This window comes from Phasianus colchicus, chromosome 9 (genome assembly GCF_987193195.1).
Source record: "Phasianus colchicus chromosome 9, bPhaCol1.hap1.1, whole genome shotgun sequence".
NCBI classification, from domain to species: Eukaryota; Metazoa; Chordata; class Aves; order Galliformes; family Phasianidae; genus Phasianus; species Phasianus colchicus.
This window is the reverse complement of record NC_143444.1, coordinates 16,525,038-16,549,111: the sequence shown is the minus strand read 5'-3', so window position 1 is coordinate 16,549,111 and position 24,074 is coordinate 16,525,038. Positions and strand designations below refer to the sequence as shown.

Genomic DNA, 24,074 nt, shown 5'->3' with positions numbered 1-24,074 from the left:
CTCTCCCTGCGCCGACGGGCGGCCGCCGCCCTCGCGCCCCTTCCCGGCGGCGGGCGGCGCCTCGGGCCCCGACCCCCTCTTCCCTCCCCGCCGCCGAGAGGCGCTCCGGGGACCGCGGGGCGTCGCGGGCGGGCGGAGGCCGGGAGGAGCCGGGCGTCGCGCCGGCCGCCGGGCCGCCCTGGGGAGCGGCGCCTCGCCCCGTCCCGCGCCGTCCCCCGCCGCCTGGGCCGGGCCCGCCCCTCTCCCAGCCTCCTCCGCGGCTCTCCTCCCTGAGCCGGGCGGGGCCGCAGCTCGCCGCGACGCCGTCCGCGCTCCGCCGCTTCTCGCCTCTCCCCGCTGACCCGGGGCGCCGCCGCCGCCCGGCGGGACTCTCTCCGGCCGCCTCCGCACGACCCCGATCCCGGCCGCCGCCCGCGGAGCCGCCATGAGCTGGGGCACGGAGCTGTGGGTGAGTCCCGGCTCGTCTCATTGTGTCTGGGATCCGCCGCCTCCCCTCGTCTGCCGCGGCGGTTTCCCCGGGGGCGCGGAGCGGCCGCGAGGCGCTTTGTTCGGCGCCGGGAGCGGGCGGGGCAGGGCCGAGGCGGGCAGGGCGGCCGGGGGGCGCCGGGAAGGGGCGGCGAAGGGGGGGCGGCGGCGGCGGCGGGAGGTGGGGCGGGCGGGCGGCGGGGAGGGGGCGCCGAGGCGGGGCGGGGGGTCGGGGCAGCGCCTCGTCCGGCTCTGCTGCGCGCGCCGCCGGCGCGGCCATGGCGCTCGGGGTGCGGGCCGGGGGCACGCGCCGCTCGGCGGCCGCCCGGGGTCCGAAAGGCCCCTCACGTGGGGCCGCGCCCCCCGCCCGCGCCGAGGGAGGCGGCCGCGTCGTGCCCGGAAAGCACCGAGCGGCTCCGGAGAGTAAATCGCTGCGGGCGGCCCCCTTAATTGGAAGCAGCTCGCGCGGAGCTTTGTCTCTGAGCGCGGCCCGGAACGTTGGTTGACGCCGTATTGTGTTGCCTTTTTTTTTTTTTTTTTTTCCCCCTTGAATTACAATTTGCTCGCGGCACGGGGACGCTGCGCTCGCAGTGCCTGCGCTGCGTTGGCTCCCAGCTCTCCGGCGGGGCGGCCTGGCCGGGAGCTGCGGGGCGGCGCCGCGGGGCCGGTGTCGCCTTCGGGTTCCGGCCGGGGCCGGCGGCGAGAGCTGAAAGGAAGGGGCTAAAAAGGGTGCCGGGGGGCCGTGCTGCCCCGGGTTCAAGGCTGCCGCCCTCCGTGCGTCTGCTCTCGAAGACCGTGAAGCGCGTAAGTGCGCACCCGGGGCGGTTTTACGGCGCCCGAAGTATTGCGGCTTGAGTTCGTTCGGAGCTAGCGGCGATTGCTGGCTGTGAGGCTGCGCCCGCCTGCAGCGTCGCGGAGGAGCAAAGATGTGCCCGGCACCCGGCGTGCCGCCGGCCGTGCTGTGCGGGGCTCCTGTGCACGCTTTGCACGCAGCTGGGCTTTGTGGGTGAGGGGGGAGCTCGGGTAAAACGCGCTCGTGAAATACGGACGGCGGTGCTGCGATAGAACTGAAACGTGAAGCTCGTGTCATTAACTCTAGGGAGTAAAAAGGCTTCTCGTGGGCGGCACAGGTGTGTCTGCCTTTGGTGCCTGTGCGTGCCTCGGGCAGGGGGTCACAGGTTGGTGCTGTGCAGAACGTGGAACGTTTTGCTGTGTGTTGTTGGTCTGCTTTTTCGGTTGCCTCTTTAATTTCTTTGTTCAGCTTTGAGTGACAAAAATCAAGACGTTAGCAATCTTGTAGCCAGTTTTGCAAGAAAACGTTTAAGAAACGCATGCAAAAAGGTTTCAACTTCAGGTTTTATTATAATAGCAGACATTTATTTTAGTGTCAGGGAATTACTTTAATTGTATCTAGTTTTTTTTTTTTTTTTTTTTTTTCCCAAAGTCACTAATTTGAATGTGTTGGTTTGAAGAAAAAATGCTAGCATTTTACCTAAAAATATTACACTATTGCTTTTGTTTCAGTAAAATTTAATACCTCTTTTTCTTGATATTGGGAGATATCTGCATTTCCACCTTAAGAACTATCTGTATACCGAGCTGTCTGTTTGTAAGTGTGTCACTGGCTGCTGACAGCACAGGTTTTTACATCTATGTGCACCTTTTAAATGGGTTTCATTTATTTGAGTTTGATCACGCTGTTTGAAAAATTATATCTTAGAACTATAAAATTATTTCTTAGCTAGAAAACCGGTCACTGTTTCTTGTATCAGTTGAAAAGAATAGGAAAGAATTCTTTTGGTAGTTAGGCAAATACTTTTTTTTTTTTTGCCAGTTTATTAAAAATTAGATTCTGTTGAGTCTAAAAACACAAAGTCAGTGTGCTTGAGCTTTGAAGATGGAGCTGCAAAGGAAGAGTGGCTCAGTGTTAGATGTGCTTGTATTATTACAGCCTTCCCTTTCCCTGTCCCTCTGCTGCCCCACTTGGCAGCGGGCTGCTCGCACCTCTGGGCACTGCAGGTCACCGTGGAGCCTGGAGCTCCCCTTCGTAGTGCCCACACCTGTGCTTATGCAGTTGGTCAGGTTAATGCTGGCATCTAGGTGGCAGTTTTTCTAAGTGTTGCACAAACATTTGCAAACAGGCATATAGGCAAGTAAGCACTGTGGGCTTCGCTTCTATGTTGATGATTTTGCATCGGGCTCTTCTGTATCTCTTCATGTGGATTGTTGGTATTTGGTGCTGATTTGAAGTTCTCATTTGTTTTCGATTTCTTTTTTAGTGGAGTCTCTATGCAACTTCTTATAAAGTAAGAAGTGTATGTGGATATTCAGGGAGAAATTGGTATCCATGAGAAGATTTGGGGGATTAGGAAAAGCAACTTATATCCAGTACTTCCATGGTACTCTTTGATGTCAGAGTGCTGCGTGTGCTACTTATATTTCAACTATATTCCATGGTTGTGTCAGCGACATGGCAATGGGAAGATGTCCTTTGGTTTGCCAGTGTTTCCTAGCTCTTAAATTCCGTAGTTGCTGTTTCGTATGATAGATTATTGGGCTTTTTGCCTTCAAAGCAGCTGTTTTTAGAAGTACACCACTGCTGTCCGACGCAGGTGCGCAGTGGCTGACACTGTTGTGTTCTGCGTAGGCTGAAGCATTGGAGGTGTGTTGTGTTTGCAGCATGTCTTAGCTGAACAGCATCCTGCCTCTCATGTTACTGCTTCCAGGTATGAATGTACTTTGTTTGGTAATGCTGGGTAAAATCATGTGAACCAATAATAATAAAATGAATGTTGATTTGCTTAAGCCATTCTGTTGTTGGAATTCTGTCGCTTTGTTTTACATTTTTTTTCTATGCTGTGTGAAAGATGTTCCCCTTCTGCACCTTTCTTGACACAACAAATTTTGATGAGTTTTGAAAGTACTGTTTCACGGAGAGTTTTATTCTTTTTGGTTCCTTTATCTCTGCGGTCGCTCTGCATCGTGTGCTTTGTGATATGTTCACATTAAATCCAAGATACTTCAGTGGGCTGCCTTGTGTGACAATCTTCTGTTGGTGGTAGGAGACAGTATTGAGAACAAGAAGTTCTTGGCTCTTGGTGTCTGTAATTCGGTTGAAATTATATTTTTCTGAGGCTGGACTGCTGTGCTCTTAAGATTTCCTGTGTGTAATTCTTAATTGTTTCATAGGTGATAATTGTAAAGCAATAATCATCTGATGAAAGTGAGTTCACAATAGCAAAGCATCACATCTGTGTTTTGTTAGTAGTAAAAAATTGCTGCTGTTCTTTAGGTGCACCTTCCAGCATTTTAGCTTTTTAAATCTCCCCCAGTGTGTTGTGCTTACGATTGCCTCATGGGCACGCAGAGGGTGCATGTGTTGCTGGGCAGGATGGTGTGGTGCCCCGGACTGATTTCTGTCCAAGAGCACTGCATTTCAAAGGCAGGAATAGATAAACGGAACTAAAATTGTTTTTAGCAGATTGAAGCTTTCAAAATGGTGAGTTCTGATTCGTTAAAGAATCTCCGCAGCACAAACCTCTGCTCAACGTATGTGTTTCTGTACGTCTGGAGTTGTTCTTGCAATGGGCATGAAGTGTGCCAATAATATTAACGTAGGTTTAACAAAACATATGTGGTTATTGTCATCTTGGGTTTTGGTTCAGTTCAGTTGAACGTCCAGTGCATTTGTTTTGGCACTGAAGGCTCACTGTGCTCTGAGACTGGAGGGTGGTTGGTAATGAAATTCTTGGCTTAATGAGTGGAAGCAAGCAAAACTCAGTGTGTGATTGGCACGTTTGTTATTGGAGTAACTTCCCTGGAAATTAATTAAAGAGGTTAGTGCTGCCGCCTGAAAAATAAAGTAAAAATAAATCAGAAGGGGTGTTTTTCAACTTCTGATGCGCATTCTGTGTTTGGAGCCTCTGTGAACCTCTTAATAGCAGTTGGCAGGAAAAGAGGTTGAATACCATGTCAGAGCATTTCTAGTCTGTAAAACCAGTCTAGCCATCTGTTTCTCACCTCTTGATAAATATTTAAAGCAGGAGTTTTGCTGAGGGCTTTTGTGCCCTTAGATTTTATAAGTTGAAGAAAATAGCTACTGAAGATTTAATGATGCTGTTGCTGTGAGCTCCTTGGGGCCAGAAGCACATCATCTTTTATAATTAAGAAATGACTGGCATCGTAGGGTACTGTTTTAGAAATTAGTTACATTTGACCAAAGAAAGATCAAAGTATATTTGATGATGTGCTCTTTCTAATCATCCCTTAAACTTCATCTATTCCGTGCCTACCACAGAGTTCTATTTACTAAAATAGTGAATTACGTCTGTTGCAGCAGTAGATTTTCAAAGCTGTTATTTTTATTTTTTCTTGTGCTTTCAATGCTCTTGTTTATCAATGATCTATTTGTGTAGAAGAGGTTAAGTTGTATGGTTATGGTGTCTAATCTTAAATGTCACCAAATTACAACATCACAAATTAAATGGAAAACATCAGCAGAATGTAAATAAGAAAAAAATTGACTTCAAAAATAACTGTTATGTTGCATATTTTTGTTCTGATAGTTTCTCTTTGGAAAACTGGTTTTTGATGTAACTGAAGGTTTTAGTTTGTGTTTTAAGAACAATTTGATACTGAGAAGCCTTTCTGTGTGGTTATGTAGTCACTGAGTTGTTAGAACTGCTAATTTGATTTAACAGCTAAAAAGAACCCAGGTCATTGAAAATAATTCTACATTGCAGGCCGTGTTCTATGAGGAAATTCTTTTGTGGTTTTGAATCTTAATGTTTCACAAACTGGTTTTCCAATGCGGAAACTTGTTCTGTGTTTAAGATGATACTCTGTTTAATATGTAGATGCTCATGAGATGAAACTTGTTGCTTTTCTCAGATTTCTTCTTTAACTCAAAGAGTGCAAGCAGTTCTCCTGTCGAATTCAGTGCTCTTGTTCACGTGGTCTGTAAGTGTGTGCAAGGAAAGTGTCTTGTGGCTGAAGTACCAAATGGTGCCATTTTCCAGATGCGTGAGAGGGACGTGCGTCTCCTCTGCCACGCGTGAGGTACTGCGTAACCTCTGTGAGGTGACAGTGTGTTTCACAAGGAGTTGTGCAGCTTATCTCGTTCTTGTGAAGACCTCTGTGATTTCCAAGTGGGAACTTACGTAAGGGTTGAGTGGCTGGTTATTGAATATGTGGTTACCTCAGGCTCTGGAATGAAAACAATTGTATCGAGTTTTAGTTAGAAATAATATTTGTCTTTATTTTTCCAGCAATTGTCTGGTTCCTAAACATCTGACCTTTTTACTGGTTTTTCCAGGAAGGGGTGAGTCACTGTCTTGAGACTTTATCAGTTTGGCTTTCATGTTGAACATGCTTAAATTTAAGGAAGCATACATGTTTGCACCCTCTAGTATCTTTAGATAGCTTTTTTTTTTCACTTTTGAAAACTGTTTATCATCTGATACCTATTAAAGTGGCATGTATTTTTTATTTATGGCCTCATTTCTACATGTACTAAGAGATATAAATGCTCCTCAAGGAAGTGTTTGCAAGCATACTTGGACTTCTTTTTTAGAACCTATGCAGTATCCTTATTCATAGCACAAATTATGAAAGTTGCCTGTATCATAAATCCAAGTGCCGGCAGTTTGATTTCCTCAGTGAGAATGGCAGGAGTTGTTTGAAATTACAAGATTTTTTTGCCTCAGCCAAGCAGAAGATTTCTTTGAAGACTGTACCTGGCAGAACACAGTGCCTGCAACAAGATTGCTTGGAATCACGAGTCTGTCAGAACTTGAGGTGGGCAAAAGCATGAATAGAGACAAGGCTGTTACCAGTGTTTTCGGGTTGCTCTTGGTGAGGAATGACCAGGTGGGTCTGAGTTAGGCTTTGAACAGTTCGCAGATAGATACTCGGAAGCAGAAGGTTTGTATTAATGTTTCTGTAGAGTTGTCAGTGGTGCTACAGACACCGAAATAAAATGTAGTGCCATGGGAAAATGTTGCAAGTTTGTGTATTGAAATTAATTCATATACTGGACCAATCTAGGTGAGACTCTCTTATTAATACTGTGGTTAAGTGCTTCAGTCCTTAAACTTGCTGAGCAGTTTTTTTAGCATGCTTGGTGAAGCCAGTAATTGAGTAATGCAGTAATGGTTTTACGGAGGGAAAGTCTTCAGCACATTTCAGTTTGAGTGTTCGTTGTTTGTAGTGCACATGCATGCTTTTCCAGCAGCTTGAATTCTTTTTGGTAGAAAAAGAATCCCCAAAGTCCAAATGTGATCAGCTTTTTCCTTGTGTTGGTGAACAAATTGTTCAGTGAAAGCTGAAATTCCAATCAGCTTGTTTCATTTTGCCTCTAGTGACTTTACGTACCCCAGTCTCAGAGCTCTCTTGGCAGAACGCTTTATAGGTTCATCCTCAGAAGCATGTCAGTGTTTCAGCTGGATGGAAGGAGAAGGGGAAAAAAAGTATAATAAACCAGGAGGATTTCATTAAAACGCTGACCCTTTACACGGACTTTGTTCATAGAATTACTTACAATAGAATTGTTAGTCTGGGTTGCTTTTTCTTTTCCCACTACAGGCTCTGTTGTAAGAAGAGCAGTAGCTGTATAGTATTTCTTGCTAGGTGAAGGACGGCTTTAATTTCCACTGTAATTATCTTTCTGTTTTTATGTTATTAATACTCTTAGCACTGAAATTTGAAGTACTTGCTCCTTGATATTTTCTTTGGTCAGAACTCATCTTCTGCCCTGCAACTAAAAAGGGCATTAAGCTGCTTTGACTGCTTGCTGGAACTGTGCTTTGCACATTTGTGCAGTGTTGTGTTACGTCTTTCAGAGAAGAAATGTCATCTTGCAGGCTTAAAAAGCCTTTGAAACTTGAATTTTTCTTGGGCTTTAATGTGGACCTCTTGTGGTAGTCTCGGGCAGGTAAACTTATTTTCTATCTGTTAATTCGGTTGTAAAGCTGGAATAAAGTTAGTTTGCATTAAATTATTATTTCATCAATATCTTCATTTATATAATACTTCAAAGTTATTTAATGTGTAAGTAAAAAATAATACAATGTTTTTAAATGTAAGCAAAACCAAAAAGCAGCAAATTCTAGTAAAACTTCCTCCTTGTTCTTATTTGCCAGACTGCCTACGTGAAGTAACCGTTTAAAACTCTTCATTGTAAAGCATAATTCCCTCTTAGCTACCTGGCTAGCTGTTGTCCAAAAAAGCTGTGTCTAAGTTGAAAGAAATGTATTTGCAGTATTTGATCAGACATCACTTGGATGGGTAACACCTGCTGTACACTGACAGGAAAGTTCACCATTGATCATGGTACTTATTTACGTAATGCTTACTCTTGCAAAGTGTTTGCTCAGAAGGCAGGTACTGTGCCTTGTCGTTGGCTGGTACACAAGACGTAGTGCAGCATGCTTTTTTTTTTTTTTTATAGTTCCATGTTAGATAAACAATGTTTTTTCAGCATTGTGCAATGAAATGGCATCCCCTTGATTGGAGTTTAGAGTGTTAACCGTGTGCTGAAGAGCTTCTGAAATACAGCAGCAGTTGCATTGGACGGTCAAGAGGCAGTCTTCGTTTTTGCAATATTTAGGGGAACCAGATATGTGTGAAGGTGATGAGGGAGAGTGTGATGGAGGTGATGACCTGAGAGACCTCTCAGGTCTTTATCCCAGCATTTGATTTTTGGTGTCTTTCTTATACAGTGGGTGCCTGATTTAGGTGAATGTGACAACCTCTCTCTGTAAACTCTGGTTTTGCAAACTGACTGAAGGAGTTTAAATGTGGGGAATATTCTTGCTCATTTATTTTCCCCAGGTGCTTATTTTTTTTTTCCAAAGAAGCTAAAAAAAACTTAATTTTTCCAATAATGTTTTCAAATAGTTATTTGATCTAGGTGGCATTAGGGTGTTTTTGTAGCAAGGAACATGAACATAATTGATATGTGTGAACCAAAGGCATTATCTTTGCTGTGCTGCAGTTTGATTTCTCTGCAGTAGAGGAATATTCAAGTTCAGGAAATTTTAATATCTAATATCCAAGATTTTTTTTCCTGTTATAAATGTATTAGTTGCTCCTGTCTTAGCTGCCAGTTAAGACATTTAATTGTCTTGAATTTTTTTTTTTTTGCTACTTACCTGAAGTCATTCACCCTTAGAGAAATATTTAGGACGTCTGGCATTTTTAATCAGTACTTGAAGTGTGATTAATCTTGTTTGCTTACTTTATAGAATCACAGAAAGGCTAGGGTTGGAAGGGACCTCAAGGATCATGAATCTCCAACCCCCCTGCCACATGCAGGACCACCAACCTCCTCATTTAATGCTAGACCAGACTGCCCAGGGCCCCATCCAACCTGGCCTTGAACACCTCCAGGGACGGGGCATCCACAACCTCTCTGGGCAGCTGTTCCAGTACCTCACCACTCTCTCTGTAAAGAATTTCCCCCTGACATCCAACCTAAATCTCCCTTCCCTCAGCTTAAAACCATTTCCCCTTGTCCTGCAGTTATCTACCCTTTCAAAGAGTTGATTCCCCTCCTTTTTGTAGGCTCCCTTTAGGTACTGAAAGGCTGCAATGAGGTCACCCCACAGCCTTCTTTTCTCCAGGCTGAACAAGCCCAGCTCTTTCAGCCTGTCCTCATAGGGGAGGTGCTCCAGTCCCCTGATCATCTTTGTGGCCCTCCTCTGGACCCTCTCCAACAGCTCCCTGTCTTTTTTGTACTGAGGGCTCCAGACCTGGACACAGTACTCCAGATGGAGCTTCACAAGAGCAGAGTAGAGGGAGACAATCACCTCCCTGTCCCTGCTGGCCACTGCTGTTCTGATGGAGGCCACTCCTCTTCTGATGGAAAGAAGGCATCTTACTTGATGCCTAGAGCCATCAGTGACACAGTGGATTTGAGTTGTGCTGTGTTCCACAGAAGCACAGAGCTTCCCCATCCCCAGTAGGGTTACTGTTGAGTTCCAGCAGAAGATGGTTCAGTTACTGGTCATGCCAAGTGACAGAGCAGGACTAGATGCTGTGCAGCACAGTGGACACTGATCTCAGGATAGAAGGCAGGTGCACAAGTTAACGAGTTAAAGGTTAAGCCCCTACTTTATAAAAGGTAGAATGCAATAAAGTGTAATTGCTGTTAAGAGGTTGTACGTGTTAACTGGATTTTAATAAAACGTGTTTTATCTTAGTTTTTCCCTGAAAATGAGTTCAAATCTGTGATTAGTAAATGAAATGTTCAATGAAGGTCCATTAAGGACTGATTTAAAAAAAAAAAAAAAAAGTAGTTCTGAAGAATCAAGAGTTCCCTCCCCTCCCAAGTCTTGCAGGATCAGTGGAGCACCTGGCTATTTTTGAAAGTAAATAGTGTATATATGGAACTTCTCAGAGCAGGTACTTTTTTAGGAGAGGGGATGATTGGAAAGCTAATGAAACCTGAAGATACTGTAGTGATATTGCAATGATAATGGAGTCTCCCTGGTGATCTTACAGAAGAGTCTTTCATTTTTCCTCTTGCCCAGCCCCCAAAATGTACTGCAATATATTCTGAGCCACCGCTTTGCATCTGAGTTTCTTGGTTCTACCTTTAGGTTGTGGTTATTGCACTGCACCATTTAAATTGACAAAAAATGCTGGTGTTTTATTATTTCTGTTAATTATTGTGAGATCTCATTTCAGACTAATGAGCTTTGATTGTTGGAAGCTGTGATTTAGTAGAACATAGATATAAGTTGGTACTTGGAATTTCTGTGTGATGAAAATTGTACTTTCTAAGTATTCAGAATTAACCTCATTTAATAGTTGTGGTTTTGGTGTTTTTTTTTTTTACTGTCTGGGGCAGTCATTAGACAGTAGGCAGTGACATTTGAGATTCATGCAGTATGATCAAGAAGGTGGTTATCTACTTGGAGGAGAGGAAGAAAAGAGTGAACTTCCTGTTGAAAGGGAAAACAAGAAAAATTAGTTTCTTGAAGAAAAATAGTAACCTAGGAAAATCCAATTGCTTCCTAAATCATGTGAGAGAACCGTATGGTATGTAATAACATGAAACTTCAAATAGAAGTGTCACCATGTGAATCTAGCCAAGGAATTTTATCAAGTGTCCTCAGTCTTCAGTGTGATACTCAAATATTTATTCCTGTAGCCAGAGGTGGGGTGGTCCGATTTAGTCTTTAGGCTGAGACTAAGGAATTAAGGGCTGAGTGTTATTTGTTTTGTTTTGTTTGATTGCTTCTTTGTTTTGTAAAGGTGGTGAGGCTTCTCCTCCCCCTGAAGTACTGCATTCATAGAATTACTGAATTACTTTACCTCCCTGGATTTGAGACACTATTAAGTAGTTTGTTCCTGATGGCGATCTCTAGTAACTTATTTCTAAAATTACTTCTTAAAAAAAGTTTTTCCTTTGCTAGTGGTACTGCGTAGTTTGATGGTCTGTTTCCCAGAACGGTAGTGCAGTTCTTCAGGGCAGCAGCCTAGCACTTGAGAGGCTTCATTCTGCGAGTTGCACTTTTATCTTTTGCATTCCTGAAATGGAAAAAGTGAGATCTGAGTAGCTGTGCATTGTATGAGGCGTTAGTGAGAAGATGTGTCCTAGTGGTGGAGTCCAATAAATCGGTGAATTGGCTCTGTGTGTTAAAAGCCCCACAGGTACAACCAAAAGCAATGGCAGGCCACTGGTGCTTTCTGCTCTCTCTTTTTGTGGCTGGTGGTGCTTTCAGTTACTTTGACTCTCAGGCATTACCATTTGAATGTCACTGAAATTGCAGTAATTGAAGTTATTTTCTTAGAGGTTTAAAATAATTTATTGGCAGTCAGATATTGGTGGTATTTATGCTTAGTGATTGGTAGATAAAATATTTTTTGGTATCTGTCTGGTTTATACTGCAGTTCCGTAATTGTGGGCTGCATAAGGAGTACATCCTGACTTTTAATGAAATGCTTTACCATTTTTGAGAAACTGTATAATCAACGAGGGGTTATAATACTGAATGGACAATATTCATGCTTTCTTTTCAGTAATGAGATGAAATGGATTGCCAATGCTTGAAACACAAGTTTTGATTTTAATTCTGAAAGAACAACTGTTGTTAATTCTCTGAACAGACATAAGGTGGGAGTGATGCTTTTACTTTTATCTATGCTGGATGCTGGGGAACTGAAAACAATCGATTTCTAACAGAGACCCTGCATATAATTATTTCTTCTCATCTTGGTAAACTCTTCCTAGTACTTTGTACTTAGCATTCTAGACGTCTGTCATGGAGGCCGTCAGACGTAAGTCAGACCTGAAGCCTGGGGCTTTCTGACTGCTTTACTTCGTTAGGTCTCTGGAAAAGAGGCTTCATTATTTTTGCTGACTTCTGTTCATCTGTGGAAAGAGGATCATGCTCTTGTATCTCCAGGTTAATCTAACAGTTGTTTGGATGCCATGTGTAATAGTTAGGAACTAGGAGCAGTCATTCTGATAAGAAAACAGTGTAGCTTTTCACTATGCCACTTCTTCCTTCTCTTGCACAATACAGTGCATTCTCAAACTTGATAGTAACGTCAGTAAATACATAGGTAGCTGCCTTATCAGAAATTAATTTTGCCTTATGTCTATTGTGAAATACTTCCTTTTCAGTTTTAAACATGAAGGAGTGATTCATGCATATTTTTAAACCTTCTGTAAAGTTATGGCTTGGTGCCTGTTGGGATGATGAAATACAGAAGGAAAGACAGAGCACTTGTGGGCTTTGTTTGTCCTAAAGCAATCAATGCAAAACAGCTTTCGTATGGTGTCAGGTTTTCTTCTTCCTTAAATACAAGAATTACCCAGTCAGGTATGTGCTCTAAAAATACATAGCAAAAAAGGCTTCTTGCTCTCCAAATCTGTAATTTCAGACAGGATGCGTTTTTCTGAAGTACTTAACCCATTTCTTTCAGTTAGTTACAGTTGATTTCAGTTATCTCAGAATAATAGAGCATGCAGTTAACTGCAGCTTCTCTTGTGTGGTTGTTTTTGAGCTGTATTTTATAGAGACCTGATGAGGGCACATGGAAAGTAAAAGTTTAAGTTTTCGTGTCACACGAGAAAGTTTCAGGAATTTCTTAAGGTTGCATCTTTGGTATATCAGTATTCTGTGCCATAAGATAAGGTAGTGCTGTAGGTTTATGCAAAGAAATGGCACCTAATGTATTCAGTGCTTTTTTTTTTTACTGTGTGTGAAGTTCTGTTCTTTTTCCTGAAAACAATTTCTTTTTGTCTTCATTTGTTAAAAGTACTTAACATTTCATTTGCCATGTTTTTCCCTTTGTTTGTAGCCTGTTTTCCAGGCTATCCTCTTATGCTATTTTCTTTTATAATCTTTTCTGTCTTCAGGGTTACCAATTTTATCTCCTGGTTAGCATTAACTTTTGCTTTATGAGGAAGGTAGAGTGCAACAAAGAGTTAGCCTGACAAGTTAATGATGAAATAGTTCTGTGAAGTTAGGTGTAACAAGGTCTAAATTTGGTGCACAGCATGCTCTCCAGTGTGCAGTTTTCTTTTGGTGTTTGTGTGAGCTGAGGTGTATTTTCTGTATGCTATACCATAAATCATTGTGTTTAAATATCTGTTGCTTCGTAAGGTGTTGCTAGCAGAGACTTTCAGTGTTAACGTTTCAAAGTCTTTCGAAATTAGCAGTTCCAGATGAGGAATGTTTGAGTATCCATTGCTTTTTTTTAAAAAAGTGGAAAGAATGGTAGACATATTCATAAGGTGCTTATGAATTGTATGGTTTATGGATTTACTTTTTTGACTTTAATCCTGGAGTGCAATATATGAAAGACATTCCCATTAATGCTTTAATTAATACTGACACAGAAGGTAGCAGGTCTCATCAGATTACATTCATGTGCCTGGAAACGGTTTACTGTTTCAGCTGCAGGTGGTTTATTTGGATTGTACTTGGTGTGCTGTTACCTTACATCAGTGCATGGAATTCTTCATTATATCCTGAGAAAAGTTAACAGTTCAGTTTATTGTTGAGTTTGGAAAGCTTGACTAGAGATGTTTGCAGTTGTCATGAGTAACAAACTTTGAATCTAAATGCTTCATATAGGCTTAAGATATTCAATTTTTGTATCTCAGCATGGTGTTAAAAGATTGAATGAAAGTAGCCGTGCTGACAGCTGAGAATCATAGCTGTTTAGTTAAATTAGTTTAAAATTATTTTAAACCTCGTTGAGTGTATTTTGATAAGTAATCTTTCAACTATTTTAAATATGTAGTATTTTGATGAGGTTCATGGGCATGATAGTTCCAAATAAAGTACGTAACGGTGTTGTGCTCCTTTGCCAGAATGCTGTGCAGCTGTCTTTGAGCTCTTTTCTTGGGATTTTCTTACTTCCTTTTCAATCCATTCTCTTTGGAAAAAAATGGGTGCCTGGAGACTGTCTTTACAGACTGTCTTTAACTTCCCGTTACATGCTAAAGATGCCCTGAACTCAGGTACTGACACAGATAAGAAAATGTCTAATTCCATCTTATTCTGTTTTTGTTTGTTTCTGAAAAGATAAGCATGGTTTTTATACAATGATTTGTAATGAACTACAAAATAAATCATGTATTAGGGAAAAGTTACTTGCGTTCTTTTTCTGCTACAAATCCTGATGTATTTTTTCATTACAAACTGTCAGGCTTTAATCAGTGGGTTGAAAATGTTTTTGCTAGGATGTAAAATGTTATGGCTCCTCAGGTAACAAAACATCAATTTTCAGTGTTTTTGTTCTTGTCTGTTTGAAACCAAGGTCCTTCAGTAAGGAGTTACCATTTTATAGGAGTCTTTGTTTAGAAGTGCTGTAATTCATAGTGATTGTGTTGATCTGCATTAGAATTATGAGCTATACCTAAAAGATATTGTTGAGCACTGTTCTGTTGTTTTGTTGTATTGTTTCTGATTTGGTAATACTGAAAAGTTATTAGGAGAGAGACCTAATCATTATTTACTACAGGAGCTTTTTTTTTTTTTTTTGTGGATGCTGAACAAGCTTCTTTGCACAAAGTATAGAGTTAACTTCAGTGCTTCAAACGTTGCAATTAGATGGCTTTTTCAAAGTGTGTGCTTTAAAAACCATAGTAGATGAGGGATTTAATCATCTTCTAATCTTATATGTAAAACTTAACCTGAGAATTGATGAGAGGGGAAAAAATGACCAAGGTGCTTGCTTCAGCCACAGGTACAAGTACCTGGATTTGATGCTTATTTATACTTTTTAGTTATCTACTGTATTTCAGTATCAGTATCCTTGTATTTCTCTTAGTTTATGTAGGAAGAGAATAATAGCAGAAGACAGGCTCCTGCTGAAGTACTTTTTAATTTCTACTTTGGCTGGTTTTTTGGTCTTTCAAAAATAAATTGACTCTTCAAAAAGGAATGAACGCTGTCTGGTGTCACTGTTGCCAGATGTGACCCCATCATTCCATGTTTACTTCATAGAACTGTAGAATAACTTGGGTTGGAAGGGACCTTAAAGATCATCTGGTTCCAAGGCCTGCCTTGGGTGGGCTGGCCCTGGGCGCCTGCAGGGCTGTGGCACCCACAGCTCCTCTGGGATGTGCCAGGGCCTCACTGCCTCTGAGTAAAAGATTTCCTCCTAACACTACTCCAGGTCTCCTCTGTTTCTGTGTAAAACCATTGCTTGGAAGTCTCGCTTCTGTCCTGAAAGCAATTGCTTCAGGAAACGTTTGTCTCTTGCACTGATTGTGCTGTAGATTTGCTTACTTTCAGTATTGAACTCCCACAGCTTTGTGGAATATGCTTTACTGATGTAATTGTTATGCTGGGTGACAGAAATGGTATGAAATCAAGATGTTTCCAGTCTGAGTTTTGTATTTATATTAGACTGAGAAATGTAGCTGTGATAGTTTATAAATGTGTGGGGTTTTTTTTTGAGTACCCTGAAGTTTGTGCTCTACTTTTGTGTATGAAACTTCAGTGTCTAAATATGCTGTACTGGAGTTTTTTTCCTGTTTTTAAAACGTGGATCTTCTAACAAAATGCATATGCTTGCAGTTAAATTATGTCACTGATCACATTCCCTGAAATTTAAGGTATATGACAAGAAAAAACAATAGCTTGTTAACCTGGAAGAGGCATAGCATTTGTATTGTTTGATCTCATAAAATACATTGACTTACAGTTTTCTGTGGGTAATCTTAATAATGTATTTTGTGTAATATAGTTTCCTGAAGTCTCTCACAGTGAAGCATGAAAGAATGTTGCAGTATGTTTTCTTGGCTTATATCCTAAAGGCTTGGAGTTAAATTGATATGCAACAGAATCATCTTACGTTGTAACGTTAGTTATCTGAATCGGGAAGCTGAAAAATTCCATGCTTCTAAAGATGCCAGTAGTGACATCTGTTTTTAATTTAAATTCTTTATTCAGTTATGTTAATGTTATGCAAATTTTGCTTTAAAAGCAGTAAGTGCAGTAGCTTCCGTATGAAATAGGATATATATAGGTGGTGGGTTGTTTGTTTTGCAGGGTTTCTCTTTGTCTGAAATAATATTTAAAAGAAGACAGGCTGTAATTTACTTCCCTGTGTATCTCCTGCTAAGTATGTGCATCTGGTTTTAAAGTCAAGTTTGAGAAACACTTCCTGTTGTTTTCAAAGATATTCATGAAGGGAAAAAGGTGTGGCTTCTGTTCTTCCTTTTGAATGCTGGAACATTCACAGGTGATTCTAAAGGGGAAATTCACCTTAGGACAGGGTGTTGAAGAGAAAATTCCCCTTGTCTGTCGAGCTGGCAAGTCAGCAGGCTGGTCTCCTGGTTCTGCCAACTGTTTGCCTCATTTGCCTCACCGGTCCTCCGTGATGTCTGAGCTTCTGAAGTACTGAACTGTGCCTGCTCCCTTGTAAGGGAAGCGGGTCTGCTCCGGGCTGGGTCTGTAGAGATCAATTCTCTTAACGTTTGCAGCCTTTCATAAACAACAAAAGGCTAATAACTGTTAAGAAAAAATTGAAGAAGTGGTCAGAACTGTTAAAGGGGTATCTTACTCTGATTTAGAGGAGCAAAGACTTACTGACTATTTAGTACGCTTGTAATATATGAATATGAGGAGCAGCAAAGGGAAGGTGTATGCTTTCCTCTTTGTGCTGATGCCTACTCATATTGGACTTCCAACACTTTGTATTCTAGTGGTGTTCACTGTGTTACAACGCACCTATGATGGGAATTGTGACATTAGTTGAAACAGTTTACACTGTGCTAACTTAAGAGTTGCTGTCTGGATCTCTTGTACCTGTGTTTGAAAGATTGATGTGTGCCTGAAGGCACAATATTCAGTATGAGGGCTGATCATTTTAATCACATCTCTTGTGAAAAGTGACCTGAAAGTTAATGTCAGGATGGGTTCACTTTGTTTCTGTGTTACAAATTTTATGTTAGGTATTCATAGTTCTTCTACAAACTACTGTTCAGGGGTAGTGCCCTGAAAGGTGCTTAAAGGAATTGGTGAGTCAAGATTAACATTCCAAAGAAGCTGTACCTTTGTTAAAAATCCAGTGTGATAAAACCAAACAATTTATTTCTATTTATTCCACTGAGGTAAGACTTAAATGTTCAACTTCAATTGCAAAGCACATCAGATTGACTGTTCTGCATGGGATTTGTGCACCCTACTTGATAAACACTATCTGTTTTTTATGTCAATTAAAAATTGTATTTTCAGAGCTTTCTAAGTAGCTGAACAGCAAGTAAATGTAAGGAAGTGATACTTGGATTACAGGGAAGTTGATACTCTTTCCCTTTTTTTCCCCCTACCCCAGCTGGCAGAAAGTACTTCCTTGTTCTAAATTTGTATCACTTGTTATCACTGTATTCTTGGCTTCTAGTGACTTCAGAACTATGACTCCAAGTTATATGCAAGGTAGTAGTTACTTTACCCATGTCAAAATTTGAGTTCAGTAGAACTTTCACTAAATAGCATTAACTGGATTTCATGGTAGTACAGTTGAATGAGCATAAATAAATACAGCTTGTGCAGGATTGTGTGTGTATGTGTAAGGGATGAAGCTTCCTTGATAAATAATGAATGTGTCCTGCAACGCAGCGTTAGGCAGCTGCATTGCAACACTGTGAGCAGCAAAGCTGGTGAAGCTTCTTCTGAATTTATGATGTGGGGCACCTGGGTATTTTGTAATAATAATCTCATTACAAAACATATAGCTTGACCCTGTTGTCTCCTCTGTACTTCTCCCCTTGCCTATTTAATTCCAGGGTAATTACCTCCTCCTTTCAGAAAACACTTTCTGTTTGTAACATCTGTACCACTTCTTTCTTTTCTTGAGTACACTGTCCTAAATTCACTCCTTACTGCACTGGGAAAAAAGCAGTAGGTCTCCTTGTTAGATGCTGGGCCAGGATGGCCAGAGCAGGAACTTAGGAACTTCTCTGAGGAAGCTGACAGCTGCTAAGATCTCTTCGCTGCTTCCACAAGACTTTAGAAGACTGATGCTTTTGAATGCAGGATTAGTTCTTTAGGTCACATACACAAGAACTGGAAAGCGTGAGGGTCTGCCTGCTCATTTGGCCTTGTAGGGATATGTTTTTAATAACACTGTTGAAGTATGTATAATTTTTAGAGAGGTATTTGTTAGTTTTAAATTTTAAGTTTTCAATAGTTTCATCAGTAGCGCTTAGGAATATGCTAAAATGTTCATGTTGTACACTGAGGTTAGAACCATGTAACAACCTTTTCTAATTGAGGAACAAAGTGATTTTTTACACAATTTTTGAAAAGTCAGAATCTTGCAGCGTAGTTTTCCAAGTCAGATATTTGCCTATTTTTTCAGGTTGTTTACAGGCTAACATTAATCATGTGGTAGCACACTGGTTTTGTACAGCACTGCTTCACCTGAGACCTTGTGTGGCTGTTGGTCATGTAGGAGGTTTAGAATTGTGCTGCTCCACTGATACAGAGCCACAATGCTTTATAGTCTGTTTTATTCCACTCTTGCTGTAAAGGTGGGATTTTCTCCTGGTCCTTCTTACAATGAGCAACAGCCATCTCTAAGCGTTGTATAAACAGTGATATGTTTTTACTGTGATGTATCATTTCACATTTAGTTAATTTATAGTTAAACTTAGAAGTCTTTCTGGTTCCTGTTACAAGTGACATAACCAGGACTAAAATCTACTTATGCTTCTGTCTACTGGTATCATTCAAGGACTCTGAAGGTGCCTGCTTTCAAGTGGGCCTACTGGTAAGCTCAGAAAGAATTAAGGTGTTCTTCTCTTATGTTTAGATGCTGATATAGTAAGCACATCACTCACTTGATACGAAGATGCCTATGCATTAAATGAAGAACTTGAGATGTGATTCACAAGCTGGACAAACTGCAGTGTTTGTTGAGGAACTCTGGCAGCTTTTCCTTTGTTCTCTTCTATTAATGTTGCTGTTCAGTGTCCCTACTGTGGGCTGGGACAGTCAGTTTGCTATGCTGGCAGAAAACTAATGCTATTAATATCTGATCATTAGTGCAGTGGATGTAGTCAGTGACACAGGTGACTGGGAGTGCATAGCTGTAATCTGTAATGACAAATGGTGTCTTCAACATGGAGTGCTGTGAGATGGCTGAGCTAATTCAACTTTGCTTCTGAAAGAGGTGGTTTGACCCTCTGCAGAAGTACTTCAGTAATTCCTTGGATTCTGTCTTACTCCACCTTGAAATTGGTGTCAGTGCTTGTACTTCCAAACGTGAACAGTCTCTGGTAGTACCATAATACTGTCTGTATTTACCTACTTGTCTTTCAGTTGATCTCCAAATGCAGAACATAGTTTTCTTCCAGTTCTGACTGCTCATTTCAAAAGTAGCCACAGATATTTCTTCTCCTTTTCTGTCTGATAGATGCCTGTCCCATCCTAGAAAGTGGTGGCCAGGAGTACATCATGCATGTGAAGTTGCTAACAGCCAAACAAGGCATCCCCTCCTGGTAGACCTGGCAGGAGAAAGTTCCCAATGCAGTTATTTTGTTGCAGGTCTGAGGAGATCTTTGCAGGGAAAAGCACAGACTTAGACTGCTATCTGAGTCTGTGGGGCCAGGTGACATGCATCACAGGGTCCTGAAGGAGCTGGCTGATGTGGTTGTGAACTCCATCATGTTTGAAAAGACATGGCTGTCAAGTGAAGTCCCCGGTGACTGGGAAAAAAACTGTAACAATGTTTAGTCTTTAAATTTGCTAACAGCCACATTTCTTCCACTCTCTTAACTTCAATGCGTAAATATTTTTAGAGAGGAATGAAGTGTAATTTGCAGGTTAGTCTGTTTGGAAGCTATTGCACAGAACTTGTAAAGAGCAGAAAAGAAAGACACTATATTTTGTTCTGTATATAGAACAGCTCTTTGTTAGTTTTTAGATTTAAAACTAACAGGAAGTTTAAAAAAAATAAACTACTGTTTAGCTGGAAGTAGTTCTACTCTGCCTGATAAAAGGAAGCAGATTGCAGTTGCAAGAAGAAAAGAAGATGAGAAGACCAAATAGATAATTATAAAAGCGGGCAGGAAGAGAAGTGATAATGAGTTCAGCCAGTAAAATAGAAGAGTTGTTATACTGAGAGAAAAGGAAGCAGGAATGTGTAAAGATAGAGACAAAAGGGAAAGGAGAAAAAAAAAAAAGCACGGAAGAGGTTTCAAAGATCAGAAAATCTGAAATGTGTTGTCCAAATTAGATTACTGTCGCATTCTCTCTAACTACAATATAATTTTTTAATCTAATTTGTGCTGAAGACAAGTGGAGAAAGGGACACAAAGCTATATTGGTAACTTGTCATTATTAGGTAATGGTTTCCATAACTTCGAATACAGCAAGGCAGGTAGTTCTTTGCACAAACAATGCAAGTTAAAAAAGAATAAATCAATGATAAATTGACCTTGAGTTATCTCATTGATGTAAAATGTTGACCAGCTTGAACTTAACTCAAGGCCTTCATCTTCATTAAAAATAAAAATAATAAGAAAAGCAAGTGCAGTGTTTCATACAAATACCATCTATTTCAAGGGAGGGGTTTGATAATATGTGATATGTGAAGTAGTTGCTTTGTAATTTAACTTAAAACATGTAACTACTTGAGTACATTTGAGACTCTGTCTTCTGCAGTACTGTGGACGCAGGAAGGAAAGTTCATTTGAGAAACTCTCATGGGTATAAATTCAGTAAACAATATTAGATTGAGTTATATAATCAGCGCCCGTTTCTCAGTTGGATTTCTTTAGACTTGCGGTTTTGTGGATTATTAATTTGTTGCTTTTCCTAAAGCAGTATAAAATAAAGCATTTCTATCTAGAGCTGCACTGGGGATTTTTTTGATACCGAATGGTTTGGGGGCTGTTTGTTTTTTGACCTGAATCTCATTCCATGCTCTGAAACTCTCCTTATGGAATCTCATTGGCCCCTAGTCTGTATTTCCTTATGTTAGACTTGTAGAAGTGCTAAGAATCGTGGTATCTTAATGCAGAATTGAGCTTTTAAGCTCCTGCTGACTGACTTGGAAGTTTAGGCTAGCCATGCTAGACAGCCTGGAGAGCAAAGAACTGGAAAAAAGCCTAATCCTGTGCCAGTGTTCCAAAACTACAAATAAGGTCGCTTATTTGTCACTGCAGAGTAATATTGTGGGTTAGATATTAAGTTATGGAAATGCTGATGTACAGTCATCAAAAAATAAAATGATGGTAGTATACATGTGAAGTGTCGTGATTTTGAATAAGATGTCTTACTACATGTGTTTTTGAGGGATTGTGGATTTACTTATTGTTAGTTGAGGTAGGTTGTCTAAACTTTCAAGTTGATGCAGTTTTGTGTCTGAAATGTTTCCTGAGGCTTAGAACTGAGTTGTCTGGGGATCATCTAAATGGGAATCAGGGAAATAGAAGATAATGCACATTTAGATGTTAATCTAAATTAACTAAATAAATGAGTTTTTTGGAAAGGAATAATTACTAAAATTCTTCTATTTAGCTATTTACTTACTTATTTTACAGAATTTGCTACCACAGTTCTAGCTCTTAATGCATGTATAGCTGCTTTCCAGCACCAGTGGATGTTGGAACGTTAGCTGTTTAAAAATTGCAGACTGGGCTAACATATTTTATTTGAAATTCTTCTTATGTAAGAACAGTGGCCGGACTTCTGGCCGGACTGGCTATAGAGATTGCTTTTGGATGAGGAAAGGTAAGGCTTTTATGCAGTTGCATTCCCTCAGTGTTCATTGCTCCAAACAGAAAGGGTTCCCCCTCCCCCCCTGCCTTATATTTTTTACAACTCTTGAGGTTTGCTTGGGGAAAAAACCAGATGTCCGTAAGAGTTGGAAGAGCAATTCCCACATTCACCCTGAGAAATTACGTTTTTGTTTTTTTGGTGCAAATACTGTTTAGCTCAGCTTTTTGCCTTGATTGTTCACTGCTGTTGTCACGTTCCCTGGTATCTGCAACAATGTGATAAGTTAAGAACCACATAACTAAAAGTAATAGCAGCATTCATCTATTGTTCCAGTAATAATCTGGAAGTAAAAATTAGGGAGGTAACGCTTGTTTTGAAATAATCTTTATTGATCTACTACAGATTTTCTTGAAGTCTTGGATTTGTTTGCAGCAACTTGAACTGCAGTCTGACTTTTGAGTGGGCAGTGCCTCTGGCCGTCATCCATTAGCTGAAGTTAATTAGTTTCATAATAGTCAGCTGCAGTTTTAATTTTGTTTTTTTGTTTTGTTTTGTTTTTTGTTTTTTTACAAAAAAACTACTTGCTCAGCTGTGAAGGGTGGTGGGGTGTTTCTGGACAAGCAGTGATTTGTTTGCTTTGTAATATTGTTGAAAAAATACCTTGCTATCGAAGTAGTAGCTAGCCAGATCTCATAGGATGTATTCTTTTATTCCATAATTTTCCTTTGTTGATCTTTAGTTAATGCTGTTTCCGCATTTCTTCAAAGGAGCAGGATGTGTTAATGCAGTGACATATACATTTATGTATGTATAAAACTGTGTTTATTTATGAAAGATCCAGGCATATATTCTCTTGCATCCATTTGGTTCACTTTCTCCTCTGTACAATGTTGGCTTTTTTTTCTTTTTTTTTTCCCTCCATTCAAGATACTTCTTGGCTTGGTTTGCATGTCAGTGCATAACTTGACTTCCTCTTTAGCAGTATGGAATGTCTTCTGCTTGTGCTCCTGGACAAGAAGGAAGCCTTTGGCTGAATTGAGGCCCAGAGCTTAAACGCGGATGCTACTTGAGAAGGTGGAAGGGCCATGAATAAATTTGTGACTCACATATAGAAGCCTGTCTTTTCAAGACCTGTTTTTTTTCTCTCTGCTAATTCATTGATCTTACCTTTCTTTTTTGCTCGTTTATCTCGTTGTTACTGAGCAGTGTAAGGATTCTATGTGTGCAGACTTTGATTCCCTGGTTTGGAAAAATTGTGAAGCCAGATGTATTCTCTCAACATATTTTTAGACTAGATATTAGGAAGAAATACTGTGAGGGTGGTGAGACACTGGAACAGGTTGGCCAGCAAGGTTGTGAAAGCCCCCTCCCTGGAAGCCTTCAAGGCCAGGCTGGATGGGGCTTTCAGCAACCTGGTCTAAAGGGAGATGTCCCTGCCTGTAGCAGGCGGTTGGAATTAGATGATCTTAAAGGTCCCTTCCAACCCAAACCGTTCTATGATTCTGTGATTATGGCAATCCATGGAGTGGCAACATGTTAACTCCCCACTGAAGAGCAAGCTTAAAATGCCGCCTTCTGCAGCTAAAGTGATGTGTGCTGTTTTTGTAGAATAGGGAAGGAGTGATCCTTCTGGATTTCTTCAAACATGGACGTCAGCTCTGGCTGCTTTCTTGCTGACCAAGCTGGAGGCTTGAACTTCCAGAGTCAGTCCAGAGAAGAAGACAACCTTTCTCTTATAACATGGTAACACCAGCCCTATATTGGTTTGAAGGCCTTGGAACACACTGCCATTCTTAGCTGGACTCTACTACTACACCCAGTATAGTATACTGTAATCCAGTATAGTGCTGTGTGTACTGTACAGTCCAGATTTGACACCTTCTGACTTCATCTGTTTGGATTGATGAAAGATGGGCTGTATGGGCAACATTTCCCTAGCAGTGATGCTGTCATAGCAGCTGTGAAACAGTGGGTCATTTCTGCTGGTGCAGATTTTTAGGAGCGTGGCATGCAGGTTCTTATTCATCACTGGCAAAAAATGCATAGCTAGTGGTGATGGCTATGTTGAAAATTGGTGTTTTGTAGTTGAATGTGCTCTACCAAATAGTGTTGATGGGCTCTTTGTGTTTGTTGTTGTTTCTGTGGAAATAAATAGGAGGCATTACTTTTGGATTGACCTACGCACTTCCTGAAACTATTAATTTTAGGCATCGTATTGTATGCTTGATAATGCATAATATGATAATGCATAATATAATTGGTGGCCAACAAAAGACAGCAAGCAAACTGGCTTTGTGAAGCTGTTTCAGAAGAGAACATACTGGTGCTACCTTTGCCCCTTCCAGCAAAATGTGGACTAATGGCCCACTGAATCAGGGTTTCCATTGCTTATCTACCAGATCATTAATGCATTCA

At 41.0% G+C, this 24,074-nt stretch overlaps 1 protein-coding gene across 3 annotated transcripts in view; it reads left to right on the top strand.

Moving 5' to 3' along the window:
• The first annotated feature begins 248 nt into the window (after positions 1–248).
• The window catches only part of FNBP1L (formin binding protein 1 like), a 52,487-nt gene continuing 28,661 nt past the window's right edge, over positions 249–24,074 (top strand). For 2 of the 3 annotated variants that reach the window (XM_031614719.2, XM_031614718.2), the window contains exon 1: positions 251–448. In XM_031614719.2, the coding sequence (XP_031470579.1) occupies positions 425–448 (24 nt within the window). In that variant the 5' untranslated portion in view covers positions 251–424. Of the gene's footprint in view, positions 449–24,074 lie in introns of all 3 variants that reach the window. The other variant, XM_031614720.2, reaches the window with a different exon arrangement.